General features: G+C 39.5%; 1 protein-coding gene across 3 annotated transcripts in view; it reads right to left on the bottom strand.

Moving 5' to 3' along the window:
- The window catches only part of pias1b (protein inhibitor of activated STAT, 1b), a 201,469-nt gene extending 187,232 nt beyond the window's left edge, over positions 1 to 14,237 (bottom strand). The window contains exons 1-2 of one of the 3 annotated variants that reach the window (XM_073032626.1): positions 14,170 to 14,218; positions 3,101 to 3,184 (exon numbers count right to left, since the gene is read on the bottom strand). Coding sequence is in view for 1 of the 3 variants with exons in the window: in XM_073032623.1 (XP_072888724.1) it covers positions 14,170 to 14,193 (24 nt within the window). In the remaining 2 variants the exon portion in view is untranslated. Of the gene's footprint in view, positions 1 to 3,100; positions 3,185 to 14,057; positions 14,083 to 14,169 lie in introns of those variants that run through there. The other 2 variants (XM_073032623.1, XM_073032628.1) reach the window with 2 other exon arrangements.
- Positions 14,238 to 14,602: the final 365 nt, after the last annotated feature.

Here is a 14,602-nt window from a genome sequence, read left to right on the forward strand (position 1 = left end):
AATAACTCTGGTTCCAAAAGCCAATACAAATGTTCACTCAAAAAAATTCCATTTTAGTTATTTTATCCTCAGTGCAAAAACAGCTATTTGTGCTCAGCTCTAATGAATTCTGCTTCTTCCACATACTTGACGATTGAAAACATTAATCACAGTAGTGACTGGTTTTGTCTGCATAAGTGAAGACCTGGTGATTATTTTCCTCTCTCGAGTGCACTCCAAGTACTCCATTGTTCCACTGCAATAATTGAGGTTTGAAAAGTGTTAAAGGCAGTAGCAATCACAAAGAGTGCAGATGCTACAGGAGACTGGGGGGGAAGAGACCAAAACACACTGACAAACATCTCAACAGATTGTCCCCTGCTTGTTTTGTAGCAGTAAAGATAATACGAAATGTAGGTAATTTCTACAGAACACAGACCACCCTTGAAACCGATAACTATGCTGTAGAACAAGCATCTAGCAACTTCAGTGTTTTTAAAATCATGTCAGCACAAATTGCAGCTCTGGTGTTAGTTAAAATGCTACAAAAGATGGCCAAAAAGTTAATTGTTTCTAATTATACCAGTAATTGATTTTCTGAATAAGCAATAGTTTTGTTTCTATGCAAGTTCTTAATTCAGTTTGAAAACAATGCTGTGCAGAGGTAAGGTACAGACAAAGGACGAGTACTTGGAATCTGGTTTAATTCATCATCTTTTACTTTAAGATTAACTATTTAGATTAATACACAACTCAAGTACTAATGAACATGTTTTACCAACACCTGATTATTCTGAAGCACCTCCAACCTGTGAAGAGTTGCCACAATAATGACCAACAGCTCTTTATATTGATTAAAAGATAAATAAATATTCGGGCTGATCATAGGGAGGAATCCACTAGTCTTCTAAAAACAGCACTATAGGATCTTTTACATCTCTATATGCAAGAGCAAAAATGGCCTCTACTTAGTACCACCAACACTGCAGTACTCCCTAAGTATTAGAGAGTTGAGGACAAGTCCTTGAATTCAAAGCTAAATAGCTGCAAGAAACAACTGAAAGCTAACTGACATTAACTGAAGACATTATTTACTTTACAGTGAACATAGCTATCCACGCATCAGTGACTTGGTTTAACTGTCTTCCTTATAGAGACAATAATACAGCACAACCGTCAAACTGATTCTACCACTGAGTTGCTCTTAGTGCTGAAGCTTCGGTGACCAAAGAGAAATATCATCCAAGAGATACCTGCAGTCCAATTTGTACTGAAACTGCTGACATCAGGTGCCATCTCACGAGTGATTAATGTACAATCATGGTAGAGGGTTGGGATCAGCTACGTTTGTCCAATGGTCAAAGAACTTAGTAATATTAACATGTCAACACTGGCAAGGAGGGCACTACAGGTATAATTGTACAAGACAGTAACAAGGAAAGATGGAAAATTAGAACTAACTTTACTTTGAATGAATGCTTATATACATTTTTGTTATTGTATACTTAAACATGGAAATTAACTTATCAAACAACTTGATGTTCTAAACTGATAAACCATCAAATGAATGCCTAATAAATTAGGAAACTTCGGTGAAATTGAAAAGTGGCAATAAATAAGTTACCGATTAACAGGACCATCAGATAGTTAGTTGCAGCAACTGGGAAGTTCTTTAGGAATGTTCATTGGACTTCTATAGTTAAGAGTTTTATTAAGATTAAACTAGATGGAAAAGTTAAAACAGTTTAAACATTTACTAACATCAAGATAAAGATTGCAAAGAGGAATTATTGAAAATGGAATATGAAGTGCACCTTTCATCACAGTAACTAGAATGTGATTGTGAAAGCATTCAGTGGGGAAAACCAGAAAACCACAAACAAAATCAGTTCCTTCAATGCAAGTGACCAGTCACACAAAGACAAATAAAAAGGCTTGATCTACAGCCAGAATGATATGCAAGTGACAAGATGTAGTTGTTTTTTCTAACTTTAACAGGGATTGAGAGATTAAAACATAACCTTACTGGAAGACCTTTATCTACCTCAAAATGATTAAAACTGATTTACAAATTACTCACAAGTATTAAAAAAGTTAATGCCACATGGTTTACTTGCCAAAATGAATGTTTCACATTTAGGGCTCTAGAAAATTAAAGCAATGCAATTTGTCATCTAACTCACCTTGTAATAGATTTTGGCCCCTTCATTTAACAGCACTTGCTCTCGTTAACAGCAATCACACATTCCTAGCCAGGCTGAAGTACAGATCAACTAATTAAACTACAAGAATTAGCCACTTCATTTTCCCTCGTGTCAAAGACAAGCCCAAAAAAAAGTGGTCAGTCGATTTTAGTACATCTTCTGGCCACATGTAAGCAATTTGTCCAAACAAGCCAAATTCAAGCAAGATTCATAGAACTATAATTACATACAACAATCTGAACACACAATAGTATTTCAAGGAGGGCCCATTATGAGATAGTAAAGGCACCTTACTGATATCATAACCCCAAAGACTCAAGAGGTAACATTATACGAGTGTTTAAATAAAACTGCAGAACATGCAGTGGAAAAATACTGAATTTTCTCTATTTACAGTAAATAAATCAAAAACTAGACTGTTGCAAGCAAGATCATATTAGCAAATATTTAGACTATCCTTCAAAAGAGCCAAATATACTTTAAACATATTCAAAAATTTAAAACTAGAGGAAAACAGAACGGACTGAAAGGAAATTTAAAAACCCACACGCCTCTTTGCACAAATAGCCTTTTATCCCACTTGGTAAAATTATATTAGGACCAGATCATTGATCTCAATCAATATATACACCTAAATTGATAGGTGAGCACCCTAAGCAGGTGCAGTGCGTGAGTGCGTTATTCAAAAACAAAAGTGTTCAAATTCCATAATATATTAGACATAACTTGCAAATAGTGTAGCATGGACGCTTGCTTACAAAGGCTGGCTGCTATGTTCAACTCTGACAGCATTTTCACTTGCTTCACTTTTCTAATTTTGTAAAGTTTCTAATTTGTGAAATAGTGTGTACCCTTTACACATTTTCTTCTACCAACTCAGCCTGAAATATCCTTAGATTAATAAGTTCTATGCTTACCCATATTGCTCATTTTCCCTTCTGATGAGGAGTACCAGTAATCTCCACCTTCATTTCCTTAGTATGAAACTAATTCTTTCCAACCTGCAATAATAGACAAAAGAAAAGGGCATGGACTTCCTTACTAGACTTCTTCAGTACCTTTAATCTTTATTCATTGTTCACCTCCCTTATACTTGCAATTTCATAGATACATGGATGGGAAGGATATGGACAGCTATGGTTCCAGTGCAGGTCGATGGGAGTAGGCAGCTAAATGGTTCAGCACAGACTAGAAGGGTCAAAAAGCCAGTTTCTGTGCTGTATTTTTCAATAGCTCTATGACTTTAAACTAGTGGCACTAATTCCATTTTCCTTGCATTTGGTTCATTTCCTTCTTTCCTGCCCAAGTACCTTTCAAAATGCCTTTTAAACAATGTACTGGCAATTTGCCTCTAGCAACTTGTTCCATATACCACCATCCTGTGCATGTAAAAACCACTCCCCTTAGATCTCAAGTATTTCCTTCTTAGCCCAAGCCTACTAAAGTAGCCATTTTATTAGGTACCTCCTGTAACTAAAGTAGTAACTGAGTGTATGTTTGTACTCTTCTGCTCCAAGTAGCCCAACCACTTCTAGGGTGACGTGAGTATATTCAGAGATGCTGTTCTGCACACCACTGTTGAAATGCCCTCCATTCCAGGCAACATACTGGTAAACCTCCAAGTGTGGCCAAACTAATGTCTTAAACAACTGTATCATGTCCCAAATCATATCCAATATCCTTGCTTAAGAAAAGCTAAATATCTCTACTGTAAGCACCTGGGAAACATTCTTAGTGATTTATGAACTTTTACCCCCAAATTCCTTGCTACACCAACACTTTTAGATCTCTTCTCTTTAGTGCATGTTGCACCAGCTTTAAACAGCTTAGCACGTTATTTCACATTTGCCGGGATTAAATTACACCTGCAAACACTCCACCCAACTTTCCAGCTGATCCCTGACCCTCATTATCCTTAGTCAACCATCCGCACCATAACCATGTGCCCTGACTTATTGGACCAGCTTACCACATAGAACCTTGTCAAAAGTCGCATTGTCCAAATTAGTTTTCTCAGTAACCTCCTCAGAAAACTCAAATTTGTAAGCAGGATTTCCCAGGCACAAAGCCATGCCAACTCCCCCTCATTATTCCTTGCCTTTCCAAGTGATCATACATATCACTCCTTTCCCTAATCCCAAATTTCCTGTGAATTAAGGTTCACAGCCATTCTTGAATAGACCAACATTAACTACCCTCCAGTGTTCTAATACCTCACATGGATAAAAGAGAAAAATCTGTCAGAACCTCTGCACCCCTTACCTTGCTAGGACAGATTTTATCAGGATAAACATCCTTGCTATTTGTCCAACTTACTTGCATCAATCTTTCGACACCGCCACTTTCTTGCTACAGATATTCCTAATTCCTGGTATTCATTCAGTTCACCACACATACCCTCCAACTCAACACAGACTTCCCTTTTGGTCCCCAAGAGGACATGTTTCTTCTTTAGCTACCTTCTTGCTCTAATATTTATGAAAATACTTTGGAATTTTTTTAAACCTTTTCATCCTGAATGCTTTCTTAAGATCTCTGCCCGTCCTCTAAGAAAACCATGCAACTTGCTTGACAACTATTTCCTTTAACTGGCACAAATTTCCTCTCCCAGCTCCTTGATCAAACCCTCAGTTTCCTTTGTAAACAAAATTTTCTATTACCATCTTTACTTCTTACACGTAAACACAGATTTTTCTGTTTTTCCCTCTCTACTCCCAATCTACTTTTACCAGCTTCCATCTTATAAAATTTTAATCAGCTCTTCCCCAACTTAAGACCATAACTCTAGTTTCAACTTCCTCCTTTTCCACAAGTATCTACAAGCTCACTGTATTGTGATCACTATTCTAAATTCCTCTGCAGACAATTCCATCACTTTGCCCATTCTCATTCCACAAGGCTGAGTACACTCCCTCCACCTCTACCAACTAAAAGACCCATCTTGGGTGCCTTTACCAAATTCCACCCCATCTAGATTCCATCTACAAAGGTAGACCCAAAATATATTGAAAAATTTGACATCACTCACTGACATTTTAGAACACATTTAAGTTAAAGACAACTAAATAATTAGCAAAATAATTAGATAATTTGCGACTTTTGATAGTTAATGCAACCAAAAATGTGGTATCACCACAACCTTTGGCACCTTTATTCATAACAGCATAACACTTCAGATGCACAGAGTACAATATTGCTAATGAGCTTCAAGTCAAGTGTTTCTCACCTAATTTCATCAACAGCTGACCTAGCTTTTTTTTAAAAAAAGAGGCCAAGTTATGTTTCCTCTATTTAATACATTTGGACACAAAATTTACCCACCCCAAATATGCATGATAATTGATCAGACGTTGCCAGATGCAAGAACAACTGGTGTCAGGGACCTTGCTCATAATCAATACCTATTAACTCATGCAGGAAAAGGCATTAAAGAGCTTTCTGGCAGTTACTTTAATGCAAAAGAAATGGTGCTGGGATTTCAGAAACCAACCTACAGCATTTGCCTTACCTTCCAAAAAGGGACTAAATGTAAAATAACATTTGTTTGAATTATTTGAAGCCAAGTTTTTTTTAAAAAAACAAGCTTTTAGTGCAGGGCTAGTTTCTGCAATAAATATTTGCTTTACTCAGTGCAGACCTGCATTTCAATTTAAGCTCCTGCCAATCACTGAACCGTAAGACAAGGTTAGAGGCCAAAATCATGACTGCACACATTCCTGAGAATGGCTACTTCTGGAACAATGCTGGAATATCTCAGTAAACTAAATTTTAGCCATATGCAGAAAAGGACTTTCCATGAAATCACAACTTTATCTCAACTACTAATCAATGAAAGGCACTAAGCATACAATTCTTCTATATTGGGGAAGTTATGACTCATCTTTTGCCATCTTCTCTCTCCAGAAAATAAAAGTATTATTAAAAAAGTACTACACATATAACCTTCCTTCTAACATCATGTTCATCTATCCAAACTTAATGCCTGCCCCTCCCAATCTGTGCTTTTTCTCACTTAAGCATCCCCATTGTCTTAGTTATTTCCCTCCATTCATTCACTGCTTTGGACCCATTATTCAACTAACATTGCAATGAATCTTTACCCATGTCCAACGTGTACAGGCAAGTCTCATTTGGGGGTTCCTTTCTCCAGAAAGAGGTAGTTGGTGAACAAAAATTTACTGAATTATGGAAGATTCATTAGAAATGCTACTAGATGAGACAACTGTGAGACTTTTCATTTCAAGTGAATTGATCTGAGAAGATGCTCCTCAGATGCTGCTGAACCAAAATATATCAATATCTGCAGAGCAATACACAGAAAATGCTGGAGGAACTCAGCAGGCTACAGCATCCATGGAAAAGAGTGAACAGTCGAAGTTTTGGGCCGAGACAGTTCCTCCAGCATTTTGTGAGTTGTTACTTTGAAAACCAAAAAAAATCTGCAGATGCTGGAAGTACAATCTTAATTTTTGATCTCTACACAAATCTTGACTGACCTTTGTTGCCATTTTCCTTCAGTTTTAATACCTTTGAGTATAATCATAATGATGACTGGTGACACAAGTGCTATAACAGTTATCACCATTTCCCAAAAAAACAGCTCGGAATTTCTGTCAATTTTTTTGTTACGTTACTTATATGAACGGCAATTCAAGGGAGAAAAGGGATAAAACATCAACTCCACTGTGTAGCCCTTCGCATCAACCTTATCACCTAGAGTCAGTCCATGCAGCACAGAAACATGCCCTATTGACATAGTCCTTGTCAATTATGAGGCACCCAGTTACACTTTGCACATTTTAATCTCCCCAAATTCCCATTAACTCTCCTTGGATTCTAATGATCACATACATACACTAGGGGTAAAGAGATAGAGAAATTAGTTCTGTCTCATGTACATCGAAGCATACTGAAATGTGCTGTTTGTGTCAATGACCAACAGTCCTAGGATGTGCTGTGGGCACATCAGTGTTGCCAACAGTGCATGCCCACAACTCATTAACCTTAACCTACAGTGGTGCTCGGAAGTTTATGAACCCTGTAGAATTTTCTCTATTTCTGCATAAATATGACCTAAAATGTGATTAGATCTTCACGCAAGTCCTAAAACCAGACTACAAAAACCCAATTAAACAAATAACACAGAAACAATACTTGTTTATTTATTCAGAAAAATGATGCATTACATTTGTTGAAGTATGTGAATCTGAGGTAATGCCTTCTACAAAAGCTATTTGTAGTCAGATGTTCCAATCAATGAGATGAGATTGGAGGTGTGGGTTGTAGAGGTACCCTGCCCTATAAAAAGTACACACAAAGTCAGGTTACTGACAGAGCCTGCTCTTCTCAAGAACAATCTGGTGGAATTCTTCATTAAGATGGAGAGTGACATAGTTAATTCAGAAACAAAGGTTCTGAACTTAAAGAAGAATAACTTTGAAGGTATGAGATGCGAATTAGCTAAGATAGACTGGCAAATGATACTTCAAGGACTGACAGTGGATATGCAATGGTAAGCATTTAAAGATCGCATGGATGAACTACAACAATTGTTCATCCTAGTTTGGCAAAAGAATAAACCAAGGAAGGTAGTGCACCCGTGGCTGACAAGGGAAATTAGGGATAGTATCAAGTCCAAAGAAGAAACACATAAATTAGCAAAATAAAAGCAGCACACCTGAGGACTGGGAGAAATTCAGAGACCAGCAGAGGAGGACAAAGGGCTTAATTAGGAAAGGGAAAAAAGATTGAGAGAAAGCTGGCAGGGAACATAAAAACTGACTGTAAAAGCTTTTATAGATATGTGAAAAGAAAAAGATTGGTCAAGACAAATGTAGGTCCCTTACAGTCAGAAACAGGTGAATTGATCATAGGGAACAAAGACATGGCAGACTAATTGAATAACTACTTTGGTTCTGTCTTCACCAAGGAGGACATAAATAATCTTCCGGAAATAGGACCGAGGGTCTAGTGAGATGGAAGAGCTGAGGGAAATACATGTTAGTAGGGAAGTGGTGTTAGGTAAATTGAAGGGATTAAAGGCAGATAAATCCCCAGGGCCAGATGGTCTGCATCCCAGAGTGCTTAAGGAAGTAGCCCAAGAAATAGTGGATGCATTAGTGATAATTTTTCAAAACTCCTTAGATTCTGGATTAGTTCCTGAGGATTGGAGGGTGGCTAATGTAAAAAAGGAGGGAAAGAAAAACCGGGGAATTATAGACCGGTGAGTCTGATATCGGTGGTGGAGAAAATGCTAGAGTCGGTTATCAAAGATGTGATAACAGCACATTTGGAAAGAGGTGAAATCATCGGACAAAGTCAGCATGGATTTGCGAAAGGAAAATCATGTCTGACGAATCTTATAGAATTTTTAGAAGATGTAACTAGTAGAGTGGATAGCGGAGAGCCAGTGGATGTGGTATATTTAGATTTTCAAAAGGCTTTTGACAAGGTCCCACACAGGAGATTAGTGTGCAAACTTAAAGCACATGGTATTGGGGGTATGGTATTGATGTGGATAGAGAATTGGTTGGCAGACAGGAAGCAAGGAGTGGGAGTAAATGGGACATTTTCAGAATGGCAGACAGTGACTAGTGGGGTACCGCAAGGCTCAGTGCTAGGACCCCAGTTGTTTACAATACATATTAATGATTTAGACGAGGGAATTAAATGCAGCATCTCCAAGTTTGCGGATGACACAAAGCTGGGCGGCGGTGTTAGCTGTGAGGAGGATGCTAAGAGGATGCAGGGTGACTTGGATAGGTTAGGTGAGTGGGCAAATTCATGGCAGATGCAATTTAATGTGGATAAATGTGAGGTTATCCACTTTGGTGGCAAGAACAGGAAAACAGATTATTATCTAAATGGTGGCCGATTAGGAAAAGGGGAGGTGCAACGAGACCTGGGTGTCATTGCACATCAGTCATTGAAGGTGGGCATGCAGGTACAGTGGGCGGTGAAAAAGGCAAATGGGATGTTGGCATTCATAGCAAAAGGATTTGAGTACAGGAGCAGGGAGGTTCAACTGCAGTTGTACAAGGCCTTGGTGAGACTGCACCTAGAGTATTGTGTGCAGTTTTGGTCCCCTAATCTGAGGAAAGACATTCTTGCCATAGAGGGAGTACAAAGAAGGTTCACCAGATTGATTCCTGGGATGGCAGGACTTTCATATGAAGAAAGACTGGATCGACTAGGTTTATACTCACTGGAATTTACAAGATTGAGGGGCTATCTTATTGAAACGCATAAAATTCTAAAGGGATTGGACAGGCTAGATGCAGGAAGATTGTTTCCGATGTTGGGGAAGTCCAGAATAAGGGGTCACCGTTTAAGGATAAAGGGGAAGCCTTTTAGGACCGAGATGAGGAAAAATTTCTTCACACAGAGAGTGGTGAATCTGTGGAATTCTCTGCCACAGGAAACAGTTGAGGCCGGTTCATTGGCTATATTTAAGAGGAAGTTAGATATGGCCCTTGTGGCTAAAGGGATCAGGGGGTATGGAGAGAAAGCAGGTACAGGGTTCTGAGTTGGATGATCAGCCATGATCATACTGAATGGCGGTACAGGCTCGAAGGGCTGAATGGCCTACTCCTGCACCTATTTTCTATGTTAAGCGCACCATGCCTAGATCAAAACAACTTTCAGAGGACATTAGAACTGTAGAGATACATGAAGCTGGAAAAGGCTATAAAGGCATTTCTAAAAACCCTGAGTGTTCAGACTAAAGATAAATTGTCTACAACTGGAGGAAACCCAGTACTGCTGCTACTCTCCCTAGGAGTGGGAATCCTGCAAAGATCACACCAAGAGCACATGTGCAATGCTGAAGCAGGTGAAGAACCCAAGGGAAACAGCAAAAGACCTGCAGAAATCTCTAGAACTTGCTGAAGTCTCTGTTTATGTGACCACAATAAGAAAAACATTGAACAAGAATAATGTTCATGGAAGGACGCCATGGAGGAAGCCATTGCTCGCCCAAAATATAAAACATTGCTGCACGTCTCAAGTTTGCAAAAGACCACCTGGATGTTCTACAATGCTTTCGGGACAACGTTCTGTGGATAGATGAGACAAAAGTCGAACTATTTGGCAGAAATACACATTGCATTGTTTGGAGAAAAAACGGCACAAAACAACACCAAAACCTCATCCCAACTGAAGCACAGTAGAAAGAGCATCAAGGTTTGGGGCTGCTTTGCTACCACAGGGTCTTGATAGCTTGCAATTGTTGAGGAAACAATTAATTCAACATTATAGCAAGACATTTTACAGGAGAACGTCAGGGTAGCAGTCTGGCACCTGAAGCTCAATAGAAGCTGGACAATGCAACAAGAAAATGATCTGAAAGATAAAAGTAATTCAACAACAGCACGGTTTAAAAAGAAAATTTGTGTTTCGGAATGGCCGAGTTAAAGTCCTGACATCAATCCTATAGAAGTGTTACGGAAGGACCTGAAGCAGCAGTTCATGCAAGGAAGCCCACCAACATCCCAGAGTCGGAGCAGTTTTGTAAGGAGGAATGGCCTAAAATTCCTCTAAGCTGATGCACAGGACTGATCAACAGTTACTGGAAACATTTGGTTGCAGTTATTACTGGACAAGGGGCCACACCAGCTATTGAAAGCAAAAGTTCACATTTTTTCCAAAATACATGTAATATTTGGATCATTTTTCCTCAATAAAAGTATAATATTTGTGTTATTATTTAATTGCGTTCTCTATCTAATTTTAGGACGCGTGAAGATCCAATCACATTTTAGGTCGTATTTATGCAGAAATAGACAAAATTCTACAGAGCTCTCAAACTTTTTAGCACCACTCTTTTGGAGTGTCGGAGGTAACCAGAGCATCGGAAGAAAACTGACAAGGTCACAGGGACAAACGTACAAACTCCTTACAGGCAGTGGCAGGATAGCGGGAATTGGATCCTATTCTTCTGATTGCTGAAGCTATGTTAACCCCTTTGCTACTGTGCAGCCCCATACATAACTTACAGAAGCAAATTAAAATGCAAACCAACGTACTTTGGGAGGAAACCAATATGCCTCGAGAAAATCCATGTGTTCACAAAGAAAATGGGCAAACTCACCAATAGCAAGAAATTAGAAATGGGAGGGAGCAGTTTTTGTAGTTGCACCACTGTGCCAATATTTGAAAGCAGAGTAAAGTTAACATGACATGGAAAAGGAGCAATATAAGAACAGAAAGATGCTCAGTGTTTTAAATGTTTATTCAATGTAAGATCTTACAAGTAGAATTATACATATCCCATCTAAATACTAAAAAGTTACCAGTAACTCTGCACCAAGATTTAGGAATGTTTTGCTATTCAAACATCACTTGGCATAGCAAATAGGAAGCAGAAAAGCCATTTTGAGGGAAATTTTGGCAACTGTTCACTATCAAATGAGAATAGCAGTTGACTTAGCTGCTTAAAATTTATGCCAAGTAACTGGGCATGCATTTTGATGAAACAAGTACACTGCCTGGCTCCCAAAGGTTATTACAGCATGCAGTAGATTCCCTGTCCAACAGGTAGGTTCTGCAATGTTTCTACTGCTAGGACCAAGTAAACCATACAACAAGATTAATTCTCACTTATCTTATTCTATAAAACACAACAATCAGAGTTAAATATCCAATAATGTGATGCTTTAGGTCACAGGTAGAAAGCAGCCAAACATTTTAAAAGCTTTCAGAGAATACTATTTCAGCCTGATTTGCAGTTCTGTTTGGAGAAACAAAGCAAGCCTGACAGTGGAATTTATCACTCCTGCAGAAGCTCAAATTGCTGCAGGAGCTGTGTTATAAGACCACTTTACAACATGTTCATTGTATCAGGAAATATTGTACTACTGTAAGATAGTACTTATTAACAATAGGTACAATGTTCTAAATTTTAAAGAAAGCATTGAACTTTCTCCATTTTGTTTTATTACAGAAGAAATTACACACCACAAATCTATTATTTTAGATGTTTCATTTAAATGCCTTTGAAAATGAAGACATGCATACCAGAAATGTTGCTCTTAAAACAGATTGTTAACAAACTAGGAATAAACTATTCAATACAATGCTCATACTTCTGATATTCTACATGGAATGACTTATTAAAAAATGTTTTTGTTTCCTAGCAACTAACACCTCCAATTTAAAAAAATAATATACAGAATTTTTAAAAACCTCTAACAGAATTATTCAAACACATTTCCGAGAATCCTAACCTCCATTGAGTTACACAACAAACCCCAAGTTTAGTAATAAACACGAGATAATTCAGGTGCTGGAAATCCCAAGAAACACACAAAATACTGGAGGAACTCAGCAGGTCAGGCAGCATTTGTGGAAAGGAATAAAGAACTGACGTTTTGTGTCGATGAACCCTTGGTGAAAGGCCTCAGCCCAAAATATTACCTTCCCATAAATGTTGGCGGACCTGCTGATTTCCACCAGCACTTTGTATATGTTGGCCAGGGTTAGTAATACATTTGAGATCACTACCTTCCCCTATCACTTACAATGGAGACTCCAAAACACTTGAAATCAAAACTGAAGCTAATAAGCATCAAGGAAAGGAAAACATGCTAATCTACTACATCATAAATTTCTGTAAAAACTACCATTTCTTCTTTAATCTCCTATTCCTACAGATAGAGCATCTTAAATGAGCGCCTTGACCCCAATCTATGCTCACATTCAATCACGCCCACTGAAAATCAAGACACATAACCCAAAATAGTATGCGACCCATTTATTTCTACCTATACCTAAAAGTACCAAAAATATTGCAATGATTCACGGATCACGTACGAATTCAAATAACAGGCTTGTAAAAGCTAAGTAATTCAATAATGTTACTTTGATATCCACACATCTTTTTTAAACTGCAAAATACTTGCTTTAATGTTTACATCGATTATGACTTGTATCGAATAACAAGCCGCATTCTGCTTCCAAAGTACGAGCGCTATAAACAGTGTAGTGCTTAACAGTGGCAAATTCTTAAAAACCACTTAAGAGCGTATAGATAGAGAATCAGAAGAGCTCGATTACGAACCTCGCCGTAATCTGGCGGTTATCAAAACTCTCAATATTTGCAAAGTACACAGATACAACCCCGCTACCCCATTTTGCCGCTAACAGTCTCCAAAACGACGGTACTCCTTGGTATGAAACTAACACCACATTAAACAATCAGGCTTAACCACTGAAAAAGAAACATCAACACACGCGGAACAAAACAAATTGCAATCTGTCACTCGCCGTTCCTAAAAGAGCAATGGTTTTGCTTTTGGGAAATAAATGGAAATGATTGCTAGCGACCCCAGTAGAAAAAGAACTGGGAGCGGGGAAGAAACGTTGAGGAATTTGTTTCAACTTTAAAGAAAAACATAAGCAGCCCCGTTCAAGAGTAAACGATGCACTTTTGCATTTAGTTAGGGGGCTGTGTTTGTTTTTTTTTTAAAGGGGGAGAAAGAGGGGAAAGTAAAGTAGCTCCAAGTTAGCGAGTAACAATGGCAAGATACAAAAGCTAAGCAGTGGGATCGCCATCATCCGTGGCCCCGACAGTGGCGAGGCGCTGCCCAGGGTCATAGGCAGAGTCCGTAGACCGTTACTAAACACATGGACAGAAGGCCAGAAAGGGCTGGGTGGGGGATTGGACGTAGAGAGGGAGAGACTAAGGCCGGGCCCCCTGGCTCCCCCGGCGGCCGCTCCTCCTGCCTGTTTATTTTAACTTCAAGCCCACGGCAGGCAGAGGCAAGCGGCCCGGCGGCCAGCGGCAGCCTCACAACTTGTCAACTGCCGCCGCCTTCACCACAACCTCAGCAACTTCACCCCCAACCTTTTCCCTCCACCACCCGCCCACACGCTCACCCCCGGGGAGCCAGCGAGCCCCTCACTTCTCCCTTCCGCGCCGCCACCCCCGCACCGGAGAGAGCGGCGGGAACACTCCGCCCCCCGGAGCCTCAATCCATCTGCGAATTACCTTCAGTTCCGCACTGTCCGCCATCTTCTCGCGCTTTTACGCGCATGGGCGCCAGCTGCGGCCGCGTCACGTGGGGGCAGGAGGCGGAGGGGCGGGGCGTCGATTACGTCAGCGCCCCTGGGTTTGAATGTTCCCGCCTTTTCCTTCTGCGGCGCCCCACTTCCCCAGTGTCCCTGGAGATTCGTGAATGGGGCCGTGGAGTGAAGGCGGAGTATAAAATGCAGATGTAGGAAAGTGGAAATCAAAATAAAGAAAGGAAGAATATTTTTTAAAAAGAACAACCCGCAGCGATAACGAAATGCAAACACGCGAAAAGAAATAAATCGTTGCTCTGTTTGCAGGCAGGTATTTTTTTTGACGTAAATTACTTGACTTAGAGTCATGAAGTAATACAGCACGGAAACGGGTTGTGTAGCCAAGGTTGTCCATGATG

Source organism: Hemitrygon akajei, chromosome 30, assembly GCF_048418815.1.
Source record: "Hemitrygon akajei chromosome 30, sHemAka1.3, whole genome shotgun sequence".
Taxonomy (NCBI): Eukaryota; Metazoa; Chordata; class Chondrichthyes; order Myliobatiformes; family Dasyatidae; genus Hemitrygon; species Hemitrygon akajei.